Here is a 23,316-nt window from a genome sequence, read left to right on the forward strand (position 1 = left end):
TGCAGGCGCCGCCAGCCCGGGCCCGGACCCGGCCGGGAGCCGCAGCCCCTGGGGGCGGGAGAGCGGAGTCCCGGCCGGCGGCGCGGGGATGGCGGGGCCCGGCCGGGGATGGCGCCCCTCGGCCACCCTCTGCCTGGCGGTGACCGCCCTGAGCGCCGCGCTGCTGGCGCCCGGCCTCACCCAGCCGCACGGTAATGCCCCCCCCGCCTGCCTGGCCTGAGCGCCCCCCCGCCTGCCTCCCTTCCCCCCGCCTGGCCTGAACCGCGCCCTCCCCCCGGCTTCCTGCCTGGCCTGGCCTGAGCCGCCCCCCTCCCGCCTGACTGCCCTGAGGGGCCCCCCCCGCCTGGCCTGACCCCCCCCCCACCTGCCTCCCTCTCTCCCTCCCTCCCGCTTGGCCTGAACAACACCCCCCCCCGGCTTCCTGCCTGGCCTGGCCTGAGCCGCCCCCCTCCCGCCTGGCCTGAACCGTGCCCTCCCCCGCGGCTTCCTGCCTGGCCTGGCCTGAGCCGCCCGCCTCCCTCCCTTCCTCCCGCCTGACTGCCCTGAGCCCCCCCTCCCCGCCTCCCTCCCTCCCTCCTGCCTGGCCTGAAGCCCCCCCCCCGCCTTCCTGGCCTGGCCTGAACCCTCCTCCCCCCCCCCCCGCCTGCCTGGCCTGAGGCCCCCCCGCCTGCCTCCCTCCCTCCCACCTGGCCTGAACCCCACCCCTCTTCCTGCCTGGCCTGGCCTGAGCCGCTCCCCTCCTGCCTGGCCTGAACCCCCCGCCCGCCTGCCTGCCCTGAGGCCCCCCCTGCCTCCCTCCCTCCCACTTGGCCTGAAACCCCCCCACCCATCTGCGTGGCCGGAGCCCCCCCGCCTGCCTGCCTCCCATCTGCGTGGCCTGAACACACACCGCCCCCGCCCCGCCTGGCCTGGCCTGGCCTGATTCCCCTTCTCCCCTGCCTACCTCCTGTTCCCTCCCCCAGCCTGAGCCTCTCCTCCCGCCCCCCGCCTGGCCTGATTCCCCCCCCCTCCTGTTCCCTCCTCCCCGCCTAGCCTGAGCCCCCTGCCCGCCTGTCCTGAAACCCCCGTCTTCTCCCCCCACCCCACCCTCCACTCCATTCCCCCCACTCCGCCCTGCTCTCCATTCCTTCCCCCCATCTGGCGTGAACCACCACCTGATCTGCTCCCCCTCATTCCACCCCTGTCTGCTCCCCCCGCCTGGCCTGCCCCCCATTCTCCTGTGCCTGGCTTGCCCTGCCAGCTGAATTGCTCCTGCCCAGTCTGCCCCCTATTTCCTTCTCCCCCACACCTGCAGTTGCCATATGTCCCAGTTTTATAGGGACAGTTCCAATATTCAGGGCTTTGTCTTATACAGGCACCCATTACCCCCCCACCCCACCCAATTTTTCACACTTGCTATCTGGTCACCCTACCCACACCCTTTTGTCTGCCCCTTGTCTTCCCCCATCACTTCATCTGCCCCCCCTTCCCTCTACCCCTGCCTCCTTCTCTCTACTTGTCTGTCACACTCTCCCCACTGCCCTTTCACACTCCGTGCTCGCTCTCTCTCTCTCTCACACAGGCCCCCTCTTCTCCCCAACTCAGTCTCTCCATCACTCTCACTCCCCTACCACCTTCCTGTGTCCCTCCCCCAGTTTCAGGGGTACTCTGTCTGTTCTCTGCAGTAGCGCTCCCACCCTTGCCTGGATTGGGCTGGGGTTGGTTTTCCATTCTCCTGTCCTCCCAAACATGTTTCATAGCTAGAAATGCCTGCCTGGTTTAGAACAAAGCTCTTTGCTTGGGCACACCACAGACTGGAGCTCCATTGGGATCATCCCCACCTAGGCCCGAATCTGCAGGTTACTATTCGTGGAGCTGAAGTTGCGTATCTTAGGTCAACCCCCCCCCCAGTGTAGATCAGGGCTAAGTTAGCAAAAGGCAGGCTATGAGCAAAAGTCAGGCCCTGCCATAAGCAAAGGCTTGCTTACAAGTTCACTGTCTGGTACGTGAACTTGGCAAAGACATGGTGAGCCATAGCTAAAACACAGGCACTCCTAAGAACAGGGTGGATCTGATTTAAATCGCTAGTCAGGAAGACTCAATTTAATCATGGATTTCTACATAAAAGTGCATTCTTGTTGGTTATTAAAACCTTAATACATATTCTTCACAACTCAGATAGATGTAGGTTTCATTTTTAGAAGGTACACACTATACATTTTTAAGTGATTTATTTTGAAAACTTCAGATTAGTTTTACAGCTATATCAGAAAATGAATGAATGATTGGTTATTTCATTTACCAAAGGTAATTGAAGCAGATATTTATGAAGTCATTGGGAGGTGAACTATCTCCAATTCAACAGGTTAATCATTAATATTTGGAGGATTTTCTTGCCATGCTATATTAGGAGGAGAACATCACCAGACAGACATTTAAACTGTTTTATTTAAGTAAAACAACAGCATTATGCATTCTGGATTCTTTTCTTCAACAGCAAACATATAAGATTTTAACAAAACAAGCATATGAATTTTTGAATTTAGTTAAACATTCAAGTTTTTTAAAATCAGGTTTGTTTTTGTTAAAATTTGTTTTAACTATAATAGTTAAATGAAATATTTAAAAAAAACATCAAAAATTAAATCGACTATGTCCGCCAGGTCAACATGAGAAACTTAAAATATTGGCTTCTGCAGCTAACTCAGTCGTCTTCACCTTCATTTTCCTGTTTGTTCATAATCTGGAAAAGAAAAACAAGCTTTCCTGCTTTTCCAGGTCCCAAACGATTTCTCAATTTGGAATGAATTAGTCCGAAGGAAGAAAATATTCTTTCTACGCTGGCAGAAGAGGCTACTACTGTTAAAAGTGAGATTATCACTTCAACAGTCTCTGAATCCAAGTGTTTAAGTGACTTCCACCAGTTCACTGGTGTGACTTTTTTTAAAACATCATCAGCAAACATATTTCTTGAAGGGTTCACCTTTAGCTCTGAAGTTTATTATAGTTGGCATTATGGAGGGATGATTGCTGGATGTCCATGTCCTAGCCAACTCTTTTTCTGCAGCCATTAAGGTTTGACCCTGGTACCGAGTCTTGAGAATACTTGCAAGAAAATGAGCTGGAGATAGTGCTTGTCCCATTCGTTTTTTTTAGTGCTTGTAATTTAACGCTGTCATTGCATATTTCTCTTTTTAAGATCTCACTCAGTTCCTTCCAAATTTCAACAGCGTCAGCAATAAAACAGCTATTTCCCTGCATTCTGTTCAAGGCTACGGAAATAGGCTTCAGGGTACTCAGCCTGTGTTCAGCATTTCTCTTAAGCCCAATGCTGAGAACTTTGGCTGTGACAGGGACACCTATTTTTTCACAATTTTGTTCACAAGCTGTCATCAGATTAGGCCAGTTCTTGATCTAGTGCTCAAAACAATCCACTGCTGAGTTCCATCGCATGTCTTGTGGGGGAGTTCGCTTGGTTCCTCCCACTTTTTTCAGAGCAACTGCTGCAAAGTGGTTGTTATGGAAGTATTTTGCAATTTCAACATTAGCCTTTATTTCTGAAACAGTGAAGTCTTTGGCTAGGAGGTGCATCAAATGAGCACTGCAACTGTATGTTATTAGCTTGGGACTCTCTCCTAAATTTCTTCTCATCTTGGATACATTTGCAGCATTTTGTGTGATGAAGCTGCATACTAGCTTTTGAATTTTTTTTTTCACAGTTTGTTATAGCTTTTACTGCTGCTACTTGTAAGTATTCTGCTGTGTGTGCATTTCCTGACGTATCAATTGTTTCTGTAAGGAAGACATTCCCTTCTTCTGTTGTTACACAAGCACATGCAACAGGATCATTGTGGACATTGCTCCACCCATCAAGACTCAGGTTAACAATTTCACATTTTGCACACTGCTCAATTTCTCTTTCATACAATTTCTCTTGCTTACAACACTCCTGCTAATACATCCCAGAATGATGTTTGCCTTTTTTTTTTTTTTTTTTGCAACAGTGTTACACTGGTGATTCACAGTCCAGCAGTTTGCCTGCAACATGTGCTCTGTTGGGTGAAATGTATTCTGGTCTTAATGACTGAACCATGTTAATGAAGTGTGGGTTCTCTATGCAACAAACTCTCCTTTCCGTATGATTAACAAACCAGGCAATTTTTTCATCAATTACCTCTTTCTGTAATCTGCTGATTCTTATCTATGATTGTTTCTGGATGATGGCATTTTTTTTTCTTTTTGCTACAGGTGATAAATATACTGTGGCTATGTGACATACATGATGTGACTGAAACACTATCATTTGGCAGATAACTCTGAAACTATATAAAATGATGGTGATCTTTAAGGTGGAGAGTCTTCAGAATCCTGTATGTTGAGGATGGATTCTCCTAAACAAAATAAGCCAATGCAGTTATTTAATTATTATTACCATACTGCTCATTTAGTATTACTTATTGCGTTCACTGACAGTACTACTTTAAAGGTGAAATTGTAAAAGGAAAATCTGCCTATTTCAGATCTTTATTTTTTATCACAACTGCATCTAAAATGCTAGTACCATAGAGTAACAACTATATTTTTTGCTCAAACATGAGAATTCAAGAACAGTCCAGAAGGAAGACAGGCAGTCCTCAAGAAAGAAGTATGAAATAAAAAAGTTTACCAACCTGAAGATCCTGCATGTTCAGACATGTTCCTTTCATCATCCTCAGCACAGCTTCCTCCTGAGAAGGAACACTTCTTCATGATGTTGTTTCATTCAGTCAACCAGGCCTTGCATTTCTTTGTTGCACTGTTTGCATTTTGCAGACATGCCTGTCTTACCCACAGGTAGAGGAACTTCATTAAAATGTTCCCAAACTTGGTCTCTTTTACGGCCTGCTGCCATTATAGGTTTTCCCTTCTAGTGAGAGAATGGTATGGTAGATCGCAAATCAATGAAGGTTACACTCCAAAAGACCTCGAGACTTCTGGAATATGCTGCTCAAACAGTTTCACTTTTGTTTTTACTGCCTGTCCCTCCCTTCTCACATTTATCTCCAGACTTCTTCTCCTTGTCCAGATCTATTCTGCCCACAACAATCTTCTATTCATTGAACTTTTTGAAACTTTGCACTTTTAGAGAGAGGTAAGAGATTGACTCTGTGTACACAAATTTGCAGAGGGACAATAGGGTTGAGGTCTGTTATTTCTTACCTCTATATATTATTTATTTATTTTAAAACATTTTTGCTGTTAACAAGCATGTTATCTCTGGAGACACAAGTCCACAGTTTGAGAACTGTAAAACTAAGCATCTCTGATGGTATCTTCTAGACTGAGCACTGAGTCCCATTGGGTAGATAGAAAGATTAACCTAAATAATCGATACAGAAGCCCCTGGAACCCCATAAGATTGGGTCCCTAATCCATGAACTACTATTGGAACTCATTTACAAAACTTTTCTTAAACATTACATGAATATATTGTCTCATACTATAGAATTAGAATTTATAATCCCTATTCCATGATACATTATATCTCAAAATATTGCATCGTAATTCAGACTATCTTTAGATAGGTTTTTTCCTCAAAAAGCATTTGATCAAAAAAACCCGATTTAAATTAAAAAAATCTGATTTTTTTTAAATCATTGATTTTTATCCACCCTGCCCAAGAAGTAATAGGCACTGCATATTCACATAGACACATTCCAGAAGGTTAGCACAGGTACACCCCAACATAGAGGTATGGCATAAATACAGTCCTGGGAGATGGTATAGGAACACACCAACCCCAAGTATGGCAGGGCAGGGTGATGGACGAAGATGTTTTGTTGAAACCAGGTGATACAAGCTGTAGGGTCGGTAGGCTCAGGAGAGTAATACGTATGAATTGTTTGTATCAGTGTATGAAAGAGAAGTCATAGGAGGGGCACTTTTGCTCAGCCTAAGGGACAGCAGAAAGTCCCACTGCTGACTGAGCTGGTCCGTTGTCAGAGGCGTACATGTGTTAGTGTGCATGTAGAATCTATGGGGTGCTAGGACTGTGCTGCTTCAGCAATAAACCTGGCCAAGCGCCTTCGCCACCGAAGGCTGTGGTCTTTCTGGATAGTACTATCAAGGTCTGGTGAGCCAGCTGTCTGTACAGAGCTGGAGCGGCACACAGTGAGAACACACACGTATGCCAGCTGACGACAAGTTCTGGGCAGTGACAGGGTGTGAAGTAACTCGCAGGATCAGGGCCCTGGCGCTCATCCAGAAGAGATTCCCATCCCCACACAAAACAAAATGGGACTTTGTATATATGTAGGTTCTGCCTTCTGATGATTAGATTCCTGGATGAGAGCACCTAGTCTGCGGGGAACTCAGGGGGAGCAAGTACTACCCCTGCACTATCCCTCTCTCCTGCCCCCTTGTGACATCTGTGGGTATGTCTATACTGAAACTAAAAGGTGTGTTCTTAACTTGGGATTGCCTGCTTGGGTTTCAACAGCAGGGAAGACGTGGCAACTTGGTTTATAACTGGGGCCTAACTGCATTGCATCAGGCACAAAAATTCTCACATCCCTAAGCAACATAATTAAGCCAACATGACCCCCATTGTAGACAGCACTAGGTTGATGAAAGAATTCTGCCGTTGACCTAGGTACTGCCTAGTGGGAAGATGGATTAAGTACAGCGATAGGAGAATCCCTCCCGTTGCTGTAGTGATTGTCAACACTGAGGCACTACAGTGGCTCTGCTGTAGCATTTGAAGTGTAGACATAGTCCTGGTCTATATCTAGATATTAGCTTGACCTAGCTGTCTCACTCAGGGCTGTGAAAAATTTTGTGGCCCATGTGACATAGTTAGGCCAACCTAGCCTTCACTGTAGACACCGCTAAATTGACAGAAGAATTCTACCACGTTTTGGAGAGATGGGTTATGCATATGGATCGATAAGTCCCTTCTGTCGATGTAGGAAACGTCTATGCTGCCGTGGCACAGCTGCAGCACTGTATCTGTGTTGCTGTAGCCTCATACCTTCAGTTTGTACGTCAATGGTGAACGCTCTTGTTACCTGGCCAGTCTGATTCCCCCGTGCAATAATAGTACTCCGGAGCCATACTGAGGCGGAAGCAGGGCTGGAGAGATTGGGCCTTTCCCATACAATTTCTGTGGTGCATAGATTCTCGAGTATGAACCGCCGTAAATGTGTGAGGATTGGTAAGGCTGCGATATGATGTCTACTGAGCTATTGTCATTCTGTTAACCAAGTTGCCTTCTGTCCTGAAGTGTGTTATGCAGAGTTTCCCCTTTCAAAATACTGACATACGTCTTTCTCTCCGTTTCTGCATTGTAACAGATTTATCCAGAAAGAGACCTTTAGGGCTGAAAATTGATCAGGCTTTACTGCTGGTGCACAATGAGTTGATCCATGAGAACTTGACAGTCTCCTGGCTTTCTGATTATTGTTACCAGGTAAACAGCCCTCTCCCTTTGTATGCTATGTAAGGTTTCCTTCTAGGGGAAGGCAAGGATATGGCCCTGGACCCAGGGTCTGATTGCAGCTGATGTAGACAATCCTGAGCTCGTGGGCACAATCTAGCCAGCTCAGGTAGCAAAGCAGTGAAGCCACAGCAGTGTGAGCTTCATTGTGGGCTGTACAAGCCTGCCCAGAACCCTGGATAATTACTCGTGGGGCTAACCCATGCTGCAGTGTGTGCTGCCACACGCCTTCCCCATTCCAGCACCCAAGATAGCTAGATTAAAGCTAGCAGGGTTATGTCTGCGTGAGCTACAGTCACACCCTGTGACTGCAGTGTAGACATACCCAAAGACTTGTTCCCCTAAGGGATTGTGGAAATACTAGTGTTTTGAAAGTCCTAGTTTTCTGTTGCCCAGTTTTTTCAGCTAGTTCTTGGATGGGCAAAGGATCCATGTCATAGACAGTGAGGAAAGGTGGACATCTTCCAGGGTCCCCACAGCCTCCAACATCTTCTCCCCCCAGCTCCTTTATCCCTCGTGAGCCCTGACCCCATTCTGGACCCTCAGCCAGTGAATGACAGATATCTGTGGGACTCATACCCTCAACAATGTCTTGAGGGAAAGAGCAGAAGGATGCAAAAGAAGGATAGGTCATTCCTTTGGATAATGAGAATGTCCGTAGTTACAGTGCAATTGTAAAGATTTCTTTTTAAGTTTGAAAGGTGTGTAAACCCTCATGTTTTAGGGCATAAGCTAACCACGGATAACTGGTGAGGGGTTAAGAAGAAAGCTCCTTTATGGTCAGGTTATTCCATAATTACCTCCTTCAGGCTTTCTTGTATCTTCCTGGTGCTAACCCTGTCAGAGACAGGATGCTGGGCTAGCTGCTCTGATCTGGTATGGCATTTCCTGTGTTCTTAGTGGAGTGTGTCTCGTGTTTTTAAATGATCAACTTTCCAGTATTTTAATTTGTTCCTTTTTTGTCATTTGTATTTAATGGGTTGGGTTTTAGCCCTTTTGAAAATCCCATCCTGGGTGCCTAACTTTAGGCTCCTATTTTTGAAAATCTTGCCCAATAATTCTTCCTTCAGCTGCAGCTCACAGAAATGTTACCTCCTTGCTGTTGGACAAACCAGGCTTCCTTTGTACTCCTCTTTGAATTAAAAAATAATAATACTTTTGCTCTGCCTGGTAAAATCAAGTAGGTTTTTTATTTTTGTAATCCTTCATCTGTCCTCATTTTCTAGTGCTTGCATCAAGATCTGGTATCTGTCCCAATGAGCAACGCTTCGGGAAAGCCCAGCATTGTAGCAGTTGCCGTGGATTCTCAGCATCCAGTCACTCTACAGCTCAATGGCTCTAGGGCAGGCAGAGAGTTTCCCAGGTTTGTAACTGATCTGAAGATAATGTATGTTGAAATAACCCAGTAATGCTTACATTTTCTATCACTTGCCAGCCACTGTCCCTAAAGTCTGTGGCCTCCTCACCGCAGTTATTACTGAGCACTTCGGAAGTTAGATTTGCAATTTAATCTTCATCTTACCAACAGTATAAAAATATAATTCGTTACGATAGTGCCTAGCTCATCCAATCACAAGTGGCACCCTGTAGTGCTGTGTGCTGTACAGACACACACAGAGACAGAGTTTAAGGCCAGAAAGGACAACCAGATCATGTAGCCTGACCTCCTGGATATCACAGGCCACTAGGCACCCGCACACTAAACCCAACAACAAAATCAGACCAAAAGTCTATGAAGTCATGGTTCCTGCAACGTAGTCTATAGTGTAAGAAGTCATGTGATGTACGAAGGGTGGAGTGGGTCAAGGGTGGGTTGGAGCGATCAAACGATACAGTAGGGGAAGCCAAGCCAATGCTGACAAAGAAGTGGCTTTGGGAGCTGCTGGGTGGCCAATCAAAGAAATGGCTGAATCAACAGTGCATTGAAAGCACCAAATCAGGGAGCAGGAGCCAAGCTGCAGTAACTATGGCAACGCAACTAGAAGACCTCACCAAGTAGGAAAAAAGAAAAATCTGGGCACAGACTGGGGCCTTTACAGCCCCATCCCCTTTTATATGTGCAGGGAGAGGCGGTCACTGCAGCCCCGCAGCAAGGAGGAGCATGGGCTGTGTGCTTCCCAGCATGCCCCTACCCTTCTTCCCATAGCCCTGTTTTTGTAGCCCTTCCTTTCTTTCAGCCCACCTCCCAGCTGGCCAAGCCTGTAGCCCAGCGGTGCGTACCACAGTACCTGCAGGCAGTAGAGATTGCACAGCAAGTACCAGCACAGGTTCCCTTTCTGTCTCCCTTAATTCTTTGCAGGATCCATTATCATTTTGGAGAATTTGGGAACTATTCTCTTGTGGTAAAGAGCTTTGATAGCAGCACCAAGATGATTTCCTGTGACATAATCATCAATGAAAGTCCTGTCAACAGCCATCTCCGTATGTACTGCTTTATTTTCCCCTTTCCTTGTGTAAATCAAGTTGTTTTTTTTCTTTCAGGAAATCATCTCATTAAAATTCTCTTTAGGCCCCTTCCTAGCAAATCCTTGAGCCTAATGAACTCCCTGCATCCACTCCCTGTGCACCTGCTCCCATGCCACAGAGCATCTGTTATCCATTTGGCCCAAGCAGTTAGCTGATATTCAGGGGTCTTGCAGATTGTTCCTGTTAGGAGGAGGAATTGATGATGGAGTCAGGGATTTCTTTGATGTGATCCTGTTTATTTACAAAGATTGTACAAAGTCTTATTTCTCTGAATACAGTAGGAATCAAACAGCATGAGGCAGTTTCTTTGCTTAGAGTCCCAAGCCTCTTTCAGCCAGCACTCTACCCAAACATTCTCTCTCTTAGCTTTTTTTCAGGGTCATGCTACAGGTGCATCTCTGTGTGCATCTAGGCTTTCTTGCTACCTTCTCCAGGACATTTTGAGGTTTTTCTGCTGCTTCTAACATACAGACACACAGCTGCAATCATATCAATCCCCTGCCTTTGTCATTTTTCCTCTGGGAAATCCCTTGGACTATATGGCCCAGGCTTGCATGCGGCCCAGTCTTTGGGAGCTAGTTTTCCATTGTTTTATCTATTACTGAACAAAGGGCCATTTTATTTTTCCCTCATTTAGCCTGAAGGGAAGGCAGTTATCAAACCCAACAGCTTCAAGGTGGTATGATTGCCCAACTCGCATCATAACTCATCTCTGGATTAAATACAGTGACCACAGTAATTGCCTCCGCTACGGTTTTGTCCTTTCTACTCTGCTATTTCCCTTACTGCACAGCTTGATTTCTCTTCCCTGATGGACTCCATCACTTACATCCTTCATTGCCCTTCTCCAGCTTCGACTCTCTCTTCAAATCCACTCCTCTTCATGTCCCTGCCTCCCTTTTGACCCGAGATTCTGCTACTTACTTCTGGGAAAATATTGACTCTGTGTAATGTGAGCTCTCCTCCTTCCCTTTCCTATGCCAGCCCTGCTACGCCACCACCTTCCCACACTCAGCTACCTGCTCCTTACTCATACGTTGGATGGTCTCTCATACCTTCTTCCTCCAAACCCTTGATCCTATCACTTCCTTACTTCTCCAACAACTGCCTTTCTTCTTTCCCTCTTACTTATTTGTGATCTCTGCCTCTCGTCCGGCTGCTCCTCTCAATATCCTCTGTTCTCCTGAAGGTCACCAATGAACCCATTCCTGTCTGAGACCATTTACATCCTTTCTCACTTGTTAGCTATGCCCTCCTTCCCAGCTTTCCAGGAGGTTTCCTGACTCCATGCTTGAGTGCTCTCCTGCCTGCAGGGTCTACCCTTTCCACTGTCCTGTCACTTTCTGCTCTCCATTGGTGCCGGGGGCAGGCCACACCATATCAAAATGCTCCAGTTGGTTGTGTAAGACAGTCAGAAATGTCTGCAGGGTTGCTGGGTTGTTTTAAAGTGCATCAGACGCTTCTCAGTGATGTCTGGCTCAAAAGCATCCCAAACAAACAGTGAAAGCTGGGCTCAGGAGACACCCAGCGGCACAGCCAGCTGCCTTCCAGGTCTCACCTCATATTTGGGGAAGGGGCAGGATATATATACGCCTTCATCTCCTAGGATGCCTTACCCCAGCCCAGGACCACAATCTGGCTGGCAGGAAATATGTTTGTGAGCAACCCTGCTTCTCTGGATCCCAGAGGGAGGCCATCTGGAAACTGCCCTGAGCCAGGCCTTTTCCTCACCATGGAGGGGGGTGCAGCTTTCCAGCCTGCCCTGCTCCTGGAGCACCACTTGTCGGCCCTAAAAGCAGAGCTGGCAGTGTTTTCTCCCAGAATGCCACTCTGACACCCCTTTCTCTTGCTCTTTGACCTTGATCTGTCACACAGGTACGTCTCCCGGCAAAACGTGCCGTGGCATAGCACTGGCCCAGGTGGCCTCCCTCACACCTTAAGGGGCTGGTACATCCCATTACAGTGTCCCGTGGGCTTCTGTTCTTGGCCTGCTGCTCTTCTCCTTCTTTATCTTACTATTTATTTATATACGTTACATGATCACGCAGAGGCCTTGACCACGATTGGGCCCCGTTTTGTGCAATACTGTACGAACACATAGCATGAGCCAGTCCCTGCTCCGAAGAGCTTACAGTCTAAACAGGCAAGACAGACACAAAAGCAAAAAAGTCACAAGGTATGTGTCTGTGTTCTATTTTAAGATTTAGATCCCACTTCCTTCTCCTCCTCCCAAAACATACACCCAGCTTGTTCCTCCGCACTCGGTGAGCCCTGCTTCTGCCACAAAGCTTTGGGTTTGTTTGTTTAACCTTGTCTAGCCACCCATTTTGTTTTATGTTAATACCTGTTGTCTCTCTTCTCTGTGTGTCCCTCCCAGAGCTGTTTCACTCTCTAATCAGCATCCTTCCCTATTCTTGCTCTTTGTAATAATATTTCCATTCCTTCAACTCTAAAGAGACTACACCTGTGTGAAAAAGTGATGTTTTTTATTTCCTGGCCATACCAAAAATTGGGGGTGGGGGGTTAATTTCAGGTTGAACAAAACATTTTGTTTTGTTTTTGAGCCCTATTACATGTTTTTTATTTTTAATAAAATTGAAGTAAGCTTTGACATGAAAAGTCATTTCAGATTAAAAAAAAAACTGAAATGCTCCAAAAAGGTCAAAGTGAAATGTTTTGGTTGTTTTGGAATATTTTTAGATTTTTGGGGGGCAAACAATTTGGCAAATTTGTCTTAAATTTGTGAAATATTTCAGTGCCCCCGAATCTGCATTTTTTTGGTGAAATAGTTTTGACCAAACTGTTTCCCTGAGCTCTAACAGAGACATTCCCCATGCTTGCAAACTCAGCGTGTCTTTGACTTCGCTACCTCTTTTACTCCTTGCATTCAGGCTGTTTCTAAATCCAGCCAGTTCTTCCTTTACAACATCTACCAAATCAATCCTCTCCCTGTCACCCCTGCTACCACTACGATGTGTTTTGCCTTGGTTATTTTTGTACTGGAATATACAGGCACTTTGGTTTTTTTGCTGGGGCTTGTGTTCTCACAAAGCAATACCTAGCATTTTCATCACTAGAACTCAAAGTACTTCACAGTCTTCAATGTGTACAACAGCCACAGGGCTGAGGGAGGGAAGTATTATGCCCATTTTACAGATGGGGAGCTGAGGCACAGAGAAGCTAAGTGACTTGTCTCGTGTCACACAGGAAGTCTGTGACAGAGCAGGGAATTGAACCTTGGTCTCCCAAAACCCATGCTTGTGGCCTAGCCCCAGTCAATCCTTCCTTCGGTTTATGGTACCACTCAGTGAGATTCCTATAGCAAGCTGTAGGCCTGACTTCTCGCTGGGTTAGTCCAGTTTTACACAGGTATAACGCATTGATGTATCAGGCCCAGAATGCCCATTGTTTTTGTTACCTCAGCTATGAAGATGTCTCTTCTTTTCCTGCAGCTATCCTGTATGCATTCCTCATTTATATGGGGGTCCTCAGTATCCTGACAGTGGGACACATCTTTGTGATGTAAGTGGACATTGTTTGTGAAACATTCCTGTACGTATTAAAGAATCTCTTGGGGTTTTTGTTGTAGATGAAAACACACTCACTATTATTATGTATTATTTGTATTGCCATAGCACCCAGGAGCCCCAGTTATGAGCCAGGGCCCTTTGTGCTAGTTGTTGTACAAACACAAAACAAAAAGATCCTGCTGTCTCATGAGTGCAAACTGGGAACTGGGCTGTCTTACAGCTGGAGTCTCCTGTTCATTGGAGCTAGGCTGATATGTACCATCTGACTACCTGGCCTTTCGTTTGCTAAGGGCCAAGCTCTTGATTTAAGAATAAGAAATTTATTCCACAGGTTAACTGCTGACTGAATTTAGTAGAGCTACTGTGAAACAAAGGAGTTAATGGGGGACTGGATGGCTCACAATATGGGCAATGGGACATGGAACCTTTCACTTCTTCTGGTCCTGATGGGTAGTGTCTGAAAGTCTGAACAGTCTGACAGCTGTTGGTGCTAGAGAGACAAGATGGGGCAGGTATTATCTTTTATTGGGCCAGCTTGTGTTGGTGAGAGAGACAAGCTTTTGAGCTTACACAGAGCTCTTCTTCAGAGCTCACCCATCTTGTCTCTAATATCCTGGGACCAACACAGCTACAATAACACTGCATACAGCTGTTGGTACTCTCGGTCCAAGGCTGGGGTGCTAGGTGTTTGCATTTCAGTGGGTGGCTGATGGATAACTGCTGCTCTCAGTCTTACTGAAGAGCCAGCTGCAGCATATTAACTAACTCCTCACTGTAGAAGCCTCTGCAGCTCAGTGCTGGGCCCTATGCATGGGATGGGGGTGAAGAGACCGGCATTGCTGCTGCCTGTGCTTTGATTTTTTTCTTGGGATACTTCCTGTCAGGCGGTCATTCTGAAGGCTTTCACCAGCACTACAGTCACTCCCATGCCCTTATTATGTTTGTGATGCCTGAACTGTAAATGGAGTTTTATTGCCTGTCACATAATCCTCCTTGTTTGCTGTATTTTTAGCTGTTCTATCAGACGACAGCACAGGAGCTGGGATGAGAAATGAACAGGGGAATGTAGGCCTGAGTTCAGGAACGCACTGAAGCATGTGCTTAAATCCTTGTTGTCATCCCAGGGAAACCCCTTCTGCATTCTGCTTCAGGCAGTCCACGCAACAGTTCAGGCCAACTTCATTTAATCATCACACAGTTATCGTTTTCCAGATGCTGATATCCTCCAACTAAACCACAGTGTTGCAAAGTTTAATACAGGGAATGTTTCCATGTGCTTCCACTACTACGGAGTGTCTAGGGCCCTGAATCAGGAAAGCATCCCCTGTTCAGAACAGCAGTTCAGCCCCTGGTTAAGACCCATTCCGGTCAATACGATTTAAGTATGTGTTTAACTATAAAGGTTGGAAAATCTGGTTACCTAGCCATCCATACTGTGCACTGAATGAGGTGGTCCTGAGTGTAAACAAAAAAAAAAGGGGGGGTGGGGAGGAAATCTGAGCCTGTGGTGATTGTACCATAGTGTATACACACAATAGGGCTGAATTAAGGTTGCTTAATCCTGGCACTCTGACTTTTGTGTGTTTGACTTCGCAAGCTTAATAAGGTTGTACTAATTCGGGGAGGGGAGGGGAGTGGGACGGGCAGGGGAAGAGGGGTAGATGTTCTCAGCGTCTGGTTTATGCTGCTCCAACATGATTTGATAGCGTGTGTTTGTTCTGAATAAGCAATAGAGTGTGATCTTTTTTTCTTTTCTTTTCTTTCTGTTACTGGTTCACAGCATCAGTCCAGTCAGGAATTGGTTTTACAAGAAACTGCATCCTGGAGACACTGATCATCTCATTAATTCTGTGAGTTGCTAGAATGTGCTAAATTGCCGTCCATGTTTTTACACTGAAGCGTTCACACCAACTAGTCCTTTTTGAGATTCAGTAAATTATCAGCCACATCCCCCCATGAACAGGTTCCTGGGTAATCCTCAAAGTATGGGTAGACAGCTGTCTCGATCTTTGGGGAGTGCTGGAGGGGGCTCGCCACCTATGTTTAATGTATGTGCAGTGGACACGTATGACTCTCAGGATACATCGATGCTGGAGCCGTGGGTGTAATGTCCAGCTCAGGTAGACATATATGTGTTAGTTTTGATTGAGCTAGCATGCTAAACATAGAAGCGCAGCTGTGATGGGCTAGCCTCCCCAAGTACAATCCTGTCTGAGACCCTGGTTGCGTACTCACAACAGCTAGCTGCTAGCCTATCCTACGGCCGTGGCTACCCTCCTATCTGTAACAAGCTAATTTCATCAGCACTAATGTGCGTACGCCTACCTGAGCTGAAAATTACACCCCTAGCTCCAGTGTACATGTACCCTGTCAGTTACTGCCCAGTCAGGTGTTTGCCTCTCTCTCTCTAGTTTCCATGCAGGAAATGTTCCACTGAAAGAATTACCCTGTTGTGACGTGGACAGCGTCAAGAGAGGGAAGCTCTGCTGGCTGCTCCCAGCACTACAGCCAGTTCTGGGCACTCTGAACTCAGGCCTGGAGTTCTGTGACCAGCCCAGGGCCTGGAAGTGCGGCAGAGGCTGTGGGCCACAGTCTGCGCTGTTACACACTCGGCAGATGTGGAATATAGCTGTTGGAATCACTCTGGATTTACACTAGTGTAAATGACATCAGCATCTGGCCTAGTGTACTCTGCCCACGCTGGATGAGCACGCTTCCGTGTTATGCTCCCTCGTTGTTCTCTCAGGAGTCTGTTGTACATGGCCTTCTTCACTGGTGGCGTGCTGAGTGCATCAGAATCATTAATGAATTTTATCCACACAGCACCCCTGTAGGCCGAGACGTGTTATCCCCACCCTATTCATGGGGAACCGAGGCACAGGGTAGATTAAATGACTTGCCTAAGGTCACATGGAGTGTATGGCCAACGTTGGGATTAAACCCAGCTCTCCTGAGTCACAGTCCAGTGTCCTGCCCACTGGACCATACCTCCTATGCTGATTAAAGAAGTGAGACGTATGAAGTGTGAAATACAAGGAATCCCTCAGTGAGGAATAAAGAGAGAAATGGGAAGAACAGAATTAGTTAGGGTGTGTTGAAATGCCCAGTATCTCTAGGCCTCAGCTGGCTGAGTCACATTCCCCAGATGATCAGGATGGCAAAGGTGTTGAGGCAGTTGCTAGCTTTTCCTCTTGTGTGGTGTTTCTATTCCAAGGAGCTTGGATCCCCGACCAGAACAGATTCCACAAGCAGCGATGTCCCAGCTACCACGTGGACCATCTCCCAGCGGCGACTGCGCTCCCTTGACACATTTCGAGGGTAAATTGCAGCCTCAGAGGCTTCTTTACCACTTCTTTATAAAGCTTCTCTAGGTTTGAAGAAATGTAATTGTGGCCACAGTATGAAATCTTCGCCCCCAGGGATGGTAGAATGTCATGGTATTGGATGTGGGTTTATATTTATGGAGAAGGAAACTACCTATTAACAGAGATAGCTGGAAATTATTTTTTCCTGTGAAAACTTTTGAGTTTTCAGCAAATAATCAAAAACCAGAATATTTTGATTGGTAATGCTGCCCCAGTGCCTCATGGGGGTTGTAGTTCTGGTGCCTCATCCTCTTCTATAGGGTGGGCTTTTTGGTCAGACTACATCTTCCATCATGCAGCACGATCTTCCCTCTTGGATACTGTAGGCCAGGCATCATGGCTGCCCTGTGACCCTGGTGCTTCATGGGAAATGTAGTCTGGGTGGGAAGTTTGCCAGTAGAGGAGATGAGGGAGCATGAGGCAACTGAACTTCAGCTCCCATGTGGCACTGTGAGGGCATTTCAGAATCAAAATCTTTCACTTTTAGGCTAAAATCTCAGCTATTGGGTTTTTTTGGTTTTCAGGCATCCAGGTTTTCAACAAAACTTTAAATTTTCCATGGAAAGCAGACACTTTTCATGAAAAACAGTGTGTCAAAAACTCAGTTTTCCATCAAAAAACCGTTTAGATGGAAAACTTTTGACCAGCCCTATATATTATGGTAATTTCTTCCTCTCCCTCCCTGTGAGAATTGTTCCCTGTAGTGCATTTACTGGTATCTGTCCTGCCTGGTTTTGATGGGCCTTTCACCACTTCCCTTGACAGACAGTTCCACAGGCTGCCAGATTTCCATGGCGGGAAGTTTTTCCTGGTATCCAACCTCCATTTCCTTTTTCTCATGTGCAGTGGGTGACTTCTAGCTAGATTTTCCTTGATCGTACTCAGTCATTCTCTTCCCTCCATGCAGCTTACAAGTAAAAATACAGCCTTGCTGTTCCCTGCCCTGCTCCCAAATTTACTGTGTGGCCTTGGTCAAGTCTCTTAACTCCATGTTCTGATTTATCCACTGTCTACAATGGGAGGAATGATTCCTTTCCCTCTTTCAGGGGACCGTGTGGGGGGCTGAGGACTTCCTAAATGAAGTTAGTGGAGTACATGGAATTACTAGGTCCAATCAGTGCAATCTCTGGCTTAGAGATCTGACAGCCCAAGGGGGTCCATTTAACTGGGAAGAACTGTAGGATCCTAGTTTTTGGGTTTCCTGAAACATTTTGAATTGGGCGGGAGCAAGGTGGGGAGCCAGCTTTGTGAACTTATATGGGAATATGAACAAAAATCACACTCAGCGTGCTTAGTGATGTGACTTTCCAGTGCTCTCTCCTTCTTTCAGTCAACGTCAGTTTCCTCTGAATGAAGGTCATTCACTGATCCCTCGACAGCATGCTTGGCTGTTTTTTTATAAGCTTGCTTAAAAAAAGACAGATTGAAAAATGTTTTAACGGGGTAAAATATTAAGCGTGTGTCTGTTTCTGACACACAATATTGTACGTGCGTTCTCATTATTTTTTATGTCTTTTTAGGCTCTCTCTCATAATTATGGTATTTGTTAATTACGGAGGAGGAAAATACTGGTTCTTCAAACATCAGAGTTGGAATGGTAAAGTATGGTTCATACATGTAATGCAGACCTTAGTCACAGAAATGAACAGACCAGGCCAGGTTCTCAGCTAGTGCACATAGGTGTAGCTCCGTTGAATTCAGTGGAGCTACGTCAGTTTACACCAGCAAAGGATCTAGCCCCCAGTATCTAGCAGGAGAATATTTCAAAGCACGGTGTGATTGTTCCTGGTATCAGACAATTTTGGGAAGGCTTTATATTGTCACACAACCTTTTTGCTTACATCTTTAACACAGCCACACATTTTGAGTGGCTGTGTTATTATTTAACGCTTATGGTGGTAGGACCTAGAGGTGACCGCCAGGTCACGATCCCATTGTGCTAGGTGTTGTACAGATAACATTAATGACAGCCCTGCCCCAGTGATCATGCTTGACGGTCTTGTGTTGTAACACGTTGTGCTGTGCTAATACCATGGTAAATTGTGAAGATCCCATGCCAGAAGTCTTCCCTGTGACACAGCCGTTAATTCAGACAGTGTTTGGGCAAACAAACGGAAGGGAAAGTGAAGCAGATACAGTCAAAGGAGTAATTATTTGTCAGTATCTCTTAGGATGTTGCTTAAGAATTTGGTTTACTGAATCATTACAGGCATTCTGCAGTTCCTCTGCAGACTTAGAAATGAGGGTCATCATAAGTTCAGTCTTTCGAGGCAATTAAAACTTGTCTAATGATTCCTTTGTAGGCTTAACGCTGGCAGATCTTGTGTTTCCATGGTAAGTCTTTGTGGCGAATATTATTATTTTGTATTATCATAGCACCTAGGAGCCCTAGTCATGGACCAGGGCCCCATTGTGCTAGGTACTGTACAAACACAGAACAAAAAGTCAGTCCCTGTGCGAAAGAGCTTAAAACAAAGGCAACTGACAGATAGACCTGGAAATACAAGGAAACAATGAGACAGTATTGGTCAGCATGATGAGCTGTGACCTGAGCACACCAACAGCCGAACCATTGTCAAGGTTTCTGTGGGCTTCACAGCAAAGGAGAGTTTGAAGAAGGATACTCCCTGAAAGGAATAAATGTCTCCCCTTGGTAGACTAGAAGGGCCACACAGTGGAATGCTGCTAAACTGCACTGAAGTGCACCTTAAATCCATTTGGAAAATGGATTTTGGGGTGTATGTGTTTGGGGGTTTTTTTGTTTGTTTTTTTTTAAGCACAGACCAGTGAGAGTCTTCTGCTGTGCCAGGGGCAGGGCTAATCTGGTGATGTGATATATGTCCTATGGGCTAGTACAGGGGTGGGCAAACTTTTTGGCCTGAGGGCCACAATCTGGGTATGGAAATTGTATGGCGGGCCATGAAAGATCACAAAATTGGGGGTTGGGGTGCGGGAGGGGGTGAGGGCTCCGGCTGGGGGTGCGGCCAGAAATGAAGAGTTCAGGGTGCGGGAGGGGGCTCCGGGCTGGGGTAGGGGATTGGGATGTGGGAGGCGGTGCACGCTCCGGCTGGAGGTGCTGGCTCTGGGGTTGGGCCAGGGATGAGGGGTTTAGGGTGCAGGAGGGTGCTGCAGGCTTGGGGTGGAGCAGAGGGGTTTGGAATATGGGAGGGGGCTCTGGGCTGAGGCTGTGGTGTGGGCTGGGGGTGCGGGTTCCAGAGTGGGGCCAGAACTAAGGAGTTCAGGGTGCAGGAGGGGGCTCCAGGCTGGGGCTTAGGGGTTCAGGGTGTGGGGGTTGGGTGAGGGCTCCAGCTGGCGGTGAGGGCTCTGGGGTGGGGCTGGGGATGAGATGTTTGGCGTACAGAAGGGTTTGGGGAAAGTTCCAGGCTGGGACCGAGGGGTTCAGAGGGTGGGAGGGGGATCAGGCTGGGGCAGGGGGTTGGGGCGCGGGAGAAGGTCAGGGATGCAGGTTCTGGGCGGCGCTTACCTCAAGCAGCTCCTGGAAGCAGTGGCATGTTCTCCTTCTGGCTCCTACACGGAGGCGTGGCCAGGCGGCTCTGCACACTGCCCCGTCCGCAGCTGCCGCCCCCGCAGCTTCCGGAAGCAGCAGCATGTTGCCCCCTCTACCCCCTCGACTCCTACGCGGAGGCACGGCACCGGCAAGGCAGCTCTGCGTGCTGCCCCGTCCACAGGCGTCACCCCTGCAGCTCCCATTGGCCACAGTTCCTGGCCAATGGGAGCTACAGAGACGGTGCTTGGGGTGGGGGCAGCGTGTGGAGTCCCCTGGATGCCCCTACACATAGGAGCCGGAGGAGGGACATGCCACTGCTTCCAGGAGCCACAGCATTGGAGTATGTGTGATTAGTCGTGATTCCCCTGAATAGACCCATTTCACAGCTACCTGCATTTCTAGGTTTGTGTTTATCATGGGCACCTCAATTTCGCTGTCACTGAACTCCATGCTGAGGCGGGGATGTTCGAAGTGGAAAGTGCTGGGGAAAGCTCTCTGGAGGAGTTTCTTGCTGTTTCTAATAGGCGTCATAATCATCAATCCCAGTTATTGCCTTGGACCTTGTAAGTGGAGAGAATTCATTTGTTGTTTGCTTGTCCTTTTTGGAATTTGTAGCTTTCCCATTTTTACCTGGCTGTTTATAGAATGAATATATGATCAGTCCCACCCCATGGACCAACTGCAGGCAGAGGGCAGTTCTCTGCAAGTGCTGTAACAGGCCAAGAATGGTGAGCTGTTCAGCTGTGCTACATAACTCAACAACTGTCTGGCTTAAGGCTGTCTCCTTACGTATAGTCCTAGATTATAAAGCCAGAAGGCACCATTAGATCATCTAGTCTGACCTGTGTAACACAGGCTGGAGAATTTCATCTGTTGAGCCATTTATTTGAGCCCAGTAACTGACTGAAGCGTATCTTCCAGAGAGAGATCCAGTCCATAGGAGACTGGGACCTCCCAGTTCTTGCTTTTAGATCATCACGCCCTCTCTTGTATCCTGATCATAACAGCTGTACTCGGACTGTGAAGTTGCAGGGGAGTGGGAAAGGAAAGCCTGGAGTAGGAAAAGTTGTGCTTAAAGGAAGGGGCGCAGTGCAAGTGTGTTGCTTGAGTTTCATGGGATGGTCCTGCCCTGTGCCCTTCTCCCTCCCTGTGCAGTGTGGCGGGGTGGGTAGGATATACCCCCAAAGCTGTGGAAGTGGGGCACGGAGTGAGTGCATCACACACCTCCTCTGGGACCCTCCTGCCCCACAGGGTCCAGCCTGAGCCCGGAAGTCTACACAGCAATGAAATAGCTCTGCAGTCGGCTTGCAGGGGTCAGCCGTGGTTTTTTCTTTGCTGCGTAGACGTTCCCTGAGGCAGCATGAGTACATAGGCCCTAACCCTGGGGTGGCCAACCTGAGCCTGAGAAGGAGCCAGAATTTACCAATGTGCATTGCCAGAGAGCCACCGTAATAGGTCAGCAGCCCCCCTCTTACATTGTGTGTGTGTTTCCTGTAGTGTCTTGGAGTAATCTGCGGATTCCAGGTGTACTCCAGAGACTGGGATTTACCTACCTTGTGGTTGCCGTCTTAGAACTCGGGTTTGCTAAAGCTGTGGCTGAGAACGATACGTTGGTGAGTGATCCTTGGCTATAGCTGTCTTCGATGATGCTGGAGGGGGCAGGCTGTAAACACGTATAGGATACACAGCACCATCACATTTGCTTCTTGCACGTGCAGTCTGTTGCTAGATGGTCGCCCCTCCCATGCCTGCCACTGTAGTCCTGTCTCCGGCAGCTCTTGTGTGGTTTTAGGAGCCATGCTGCACAAGATTAATATCTGTTTAACTATACAGAGCAGTACAAGGGGGTTGCTCAGGAACTGAGCAGAGCAGGGTACAGTTCAACCTCTCCGCATGGCTAGCCCCAGCTTGGTTGCCGTGTAGAGGATTATAGAGGTCCTTACGAACTCACTCCTTCCTGATCTGCAATCAGTGCCTCTTGGATTCCAAGGGTGCTGAAACACAGGTGTAATTTTGAACTCTTAATTCAGTCCACCGTCCACTTCAGGGCTCCAAATGCCTTCCTCTTCTAGAATTGTTGCATGTTAGTCTGAGCACCACCCTCTGGGCCGGAAGGCAATGCAGACAGACCAGGCAGGAATGCCCTAAGAAAGCAGGGCTTTGTTATACTCTGCTAAGATCTTAGCAGAAACACACTAAGCATGCTGGGACATGACCCTTTCCAATCACTTATAGTGCTTTTATTTTAACCTTTCTGACCCCCAACTGAGCCAAGCAAGGGTTTAGTCCATGCTGAATCCAGAGTTTCAAATTTCACCCACTTTAGCGTAGCTAGGATTTGTACAACAAGGAAAAGTGCCTTGTTTTCCTGTCTGTGACTCATAGTCTGCGGAAAGGATTTTGCTCAGACTTTCAAAACAAAATCACTTTTGAAAGCAAACCTGGTGAATGTCAGTTTCAGACATTGTGGATGTGTGAAAACGATGTTACAATGGAAAGCCTTGCAAACTCTGCAGTTATCACTCCCAACTATCTGCAGTGCCAGGGGACTGTTCGAAAGTGAAAGGTGTCTTTTCCCCAAATGCTCAGTGATCATTTGCCAGTTAGTTTTCCTTTTCTTCCCTACCTCTTAAGCAGGAGACCCCGTATTTTGCCCTGCGGGATATCCTGCTCTACTGGCCACAGTGGGTTTTCATTCTGACGCTGGAAGCGATTTGGCTGGGTTTGACCTTCCTGTTAATTGTACCTGGCTGCCCAAGGTAAGTTGAATGCTTGGATTCCTTTTCCTTTGGGTGCTTTCTATGTGGTGTCAGGGGTTATTCTGCTGCATAGGGACCATGTTTCAGTGTCTCTAGCTCTGAGTCAGTAGGAAAAGGGGGTTTCTCAGTGAAACATCCCCTTCCCCACTTTGCAGTGAAGTACTTGGCTTTATGTAGAGGACATCTTTATTACTCACCTAGGTAAGAAACAAGTTTAAAATCTCCCTCTGAGGTT

At 47.2% G+C, this 23,316-nt stretch overlaps 1 protein-coding gene across 3 annotated transcripts in view; it reads left to right on the forward strand.

Moving 5' to 3' along the window:
• The first annotated feature begins 88 nt into the window (after positions 1–88).
• The window catches only part of HGSNAT (heparan-alpha-glucosaminide N-acetyltransferase), a 28,864-nt gene continuing 5,636 nt past the window's right edge, over positions 89–23,316 (forward strand). Inside the window, exons 1-12 of one of the 3 annotated variants that reach the window (XM_074950371.1) lie at positions 89–191; positions 7,311–7,426; positions 8,680–8,816; positions 9,753–9,874; positions 13,372–13,441; positions 15,230–15,299; positions 16,664–16,767; positions 18,335–18,411; positions 19,118–19,148; positions 20,725–20,885; positions 21,820–21,935; positions 22,957–23,081. In XM_074950371.1, the coding sequence (XP_074806472.1) occupies positions 89–191; positions 7,311–7,426; positions 8,680–8,816; positions 9,753–9,874; positions 13,372–13,441; positions 15,230–15,299; positions 16,664–16,767; positions 18,335–18,411; positions 19,118–19,148; positions 20,725–20,885; positions 21,820–21,935; positions 22,957–23,081 (1,232 nt within the window). Of the gene's footprint in view, positions 192–7,310; positions 7,427–8,679; positions 8,817–9,752; positions 9,875–13,371; positions 13,442–15,229; positions 15,300–16,663; positions 16,768–18,334; positions 18,412–19,117; positions 19,149–20,724; positions 20,886–21,819; positions 21,936–22,956; positions 23,082–23,316 lie in introns of those variants that run through there. The other 2 variants (XM_074950372.1, XM_074950373.1) reach the window with 2 other exon arrangements.

This window comes from Natator depressus, chromosome 4 (genome assembly GCF_965152275.1).
Source record: "Natator depressus isolate rNatDep1 chromosome 4, rNatDep2.hap1, whole genome shotgun sequence".
Taxonomy (NCBI): domain Eukaryota; kingdom Metazoa; phylum Chordata; order Testudines; family Cheloniidae; genus Natator; species Natator depressus.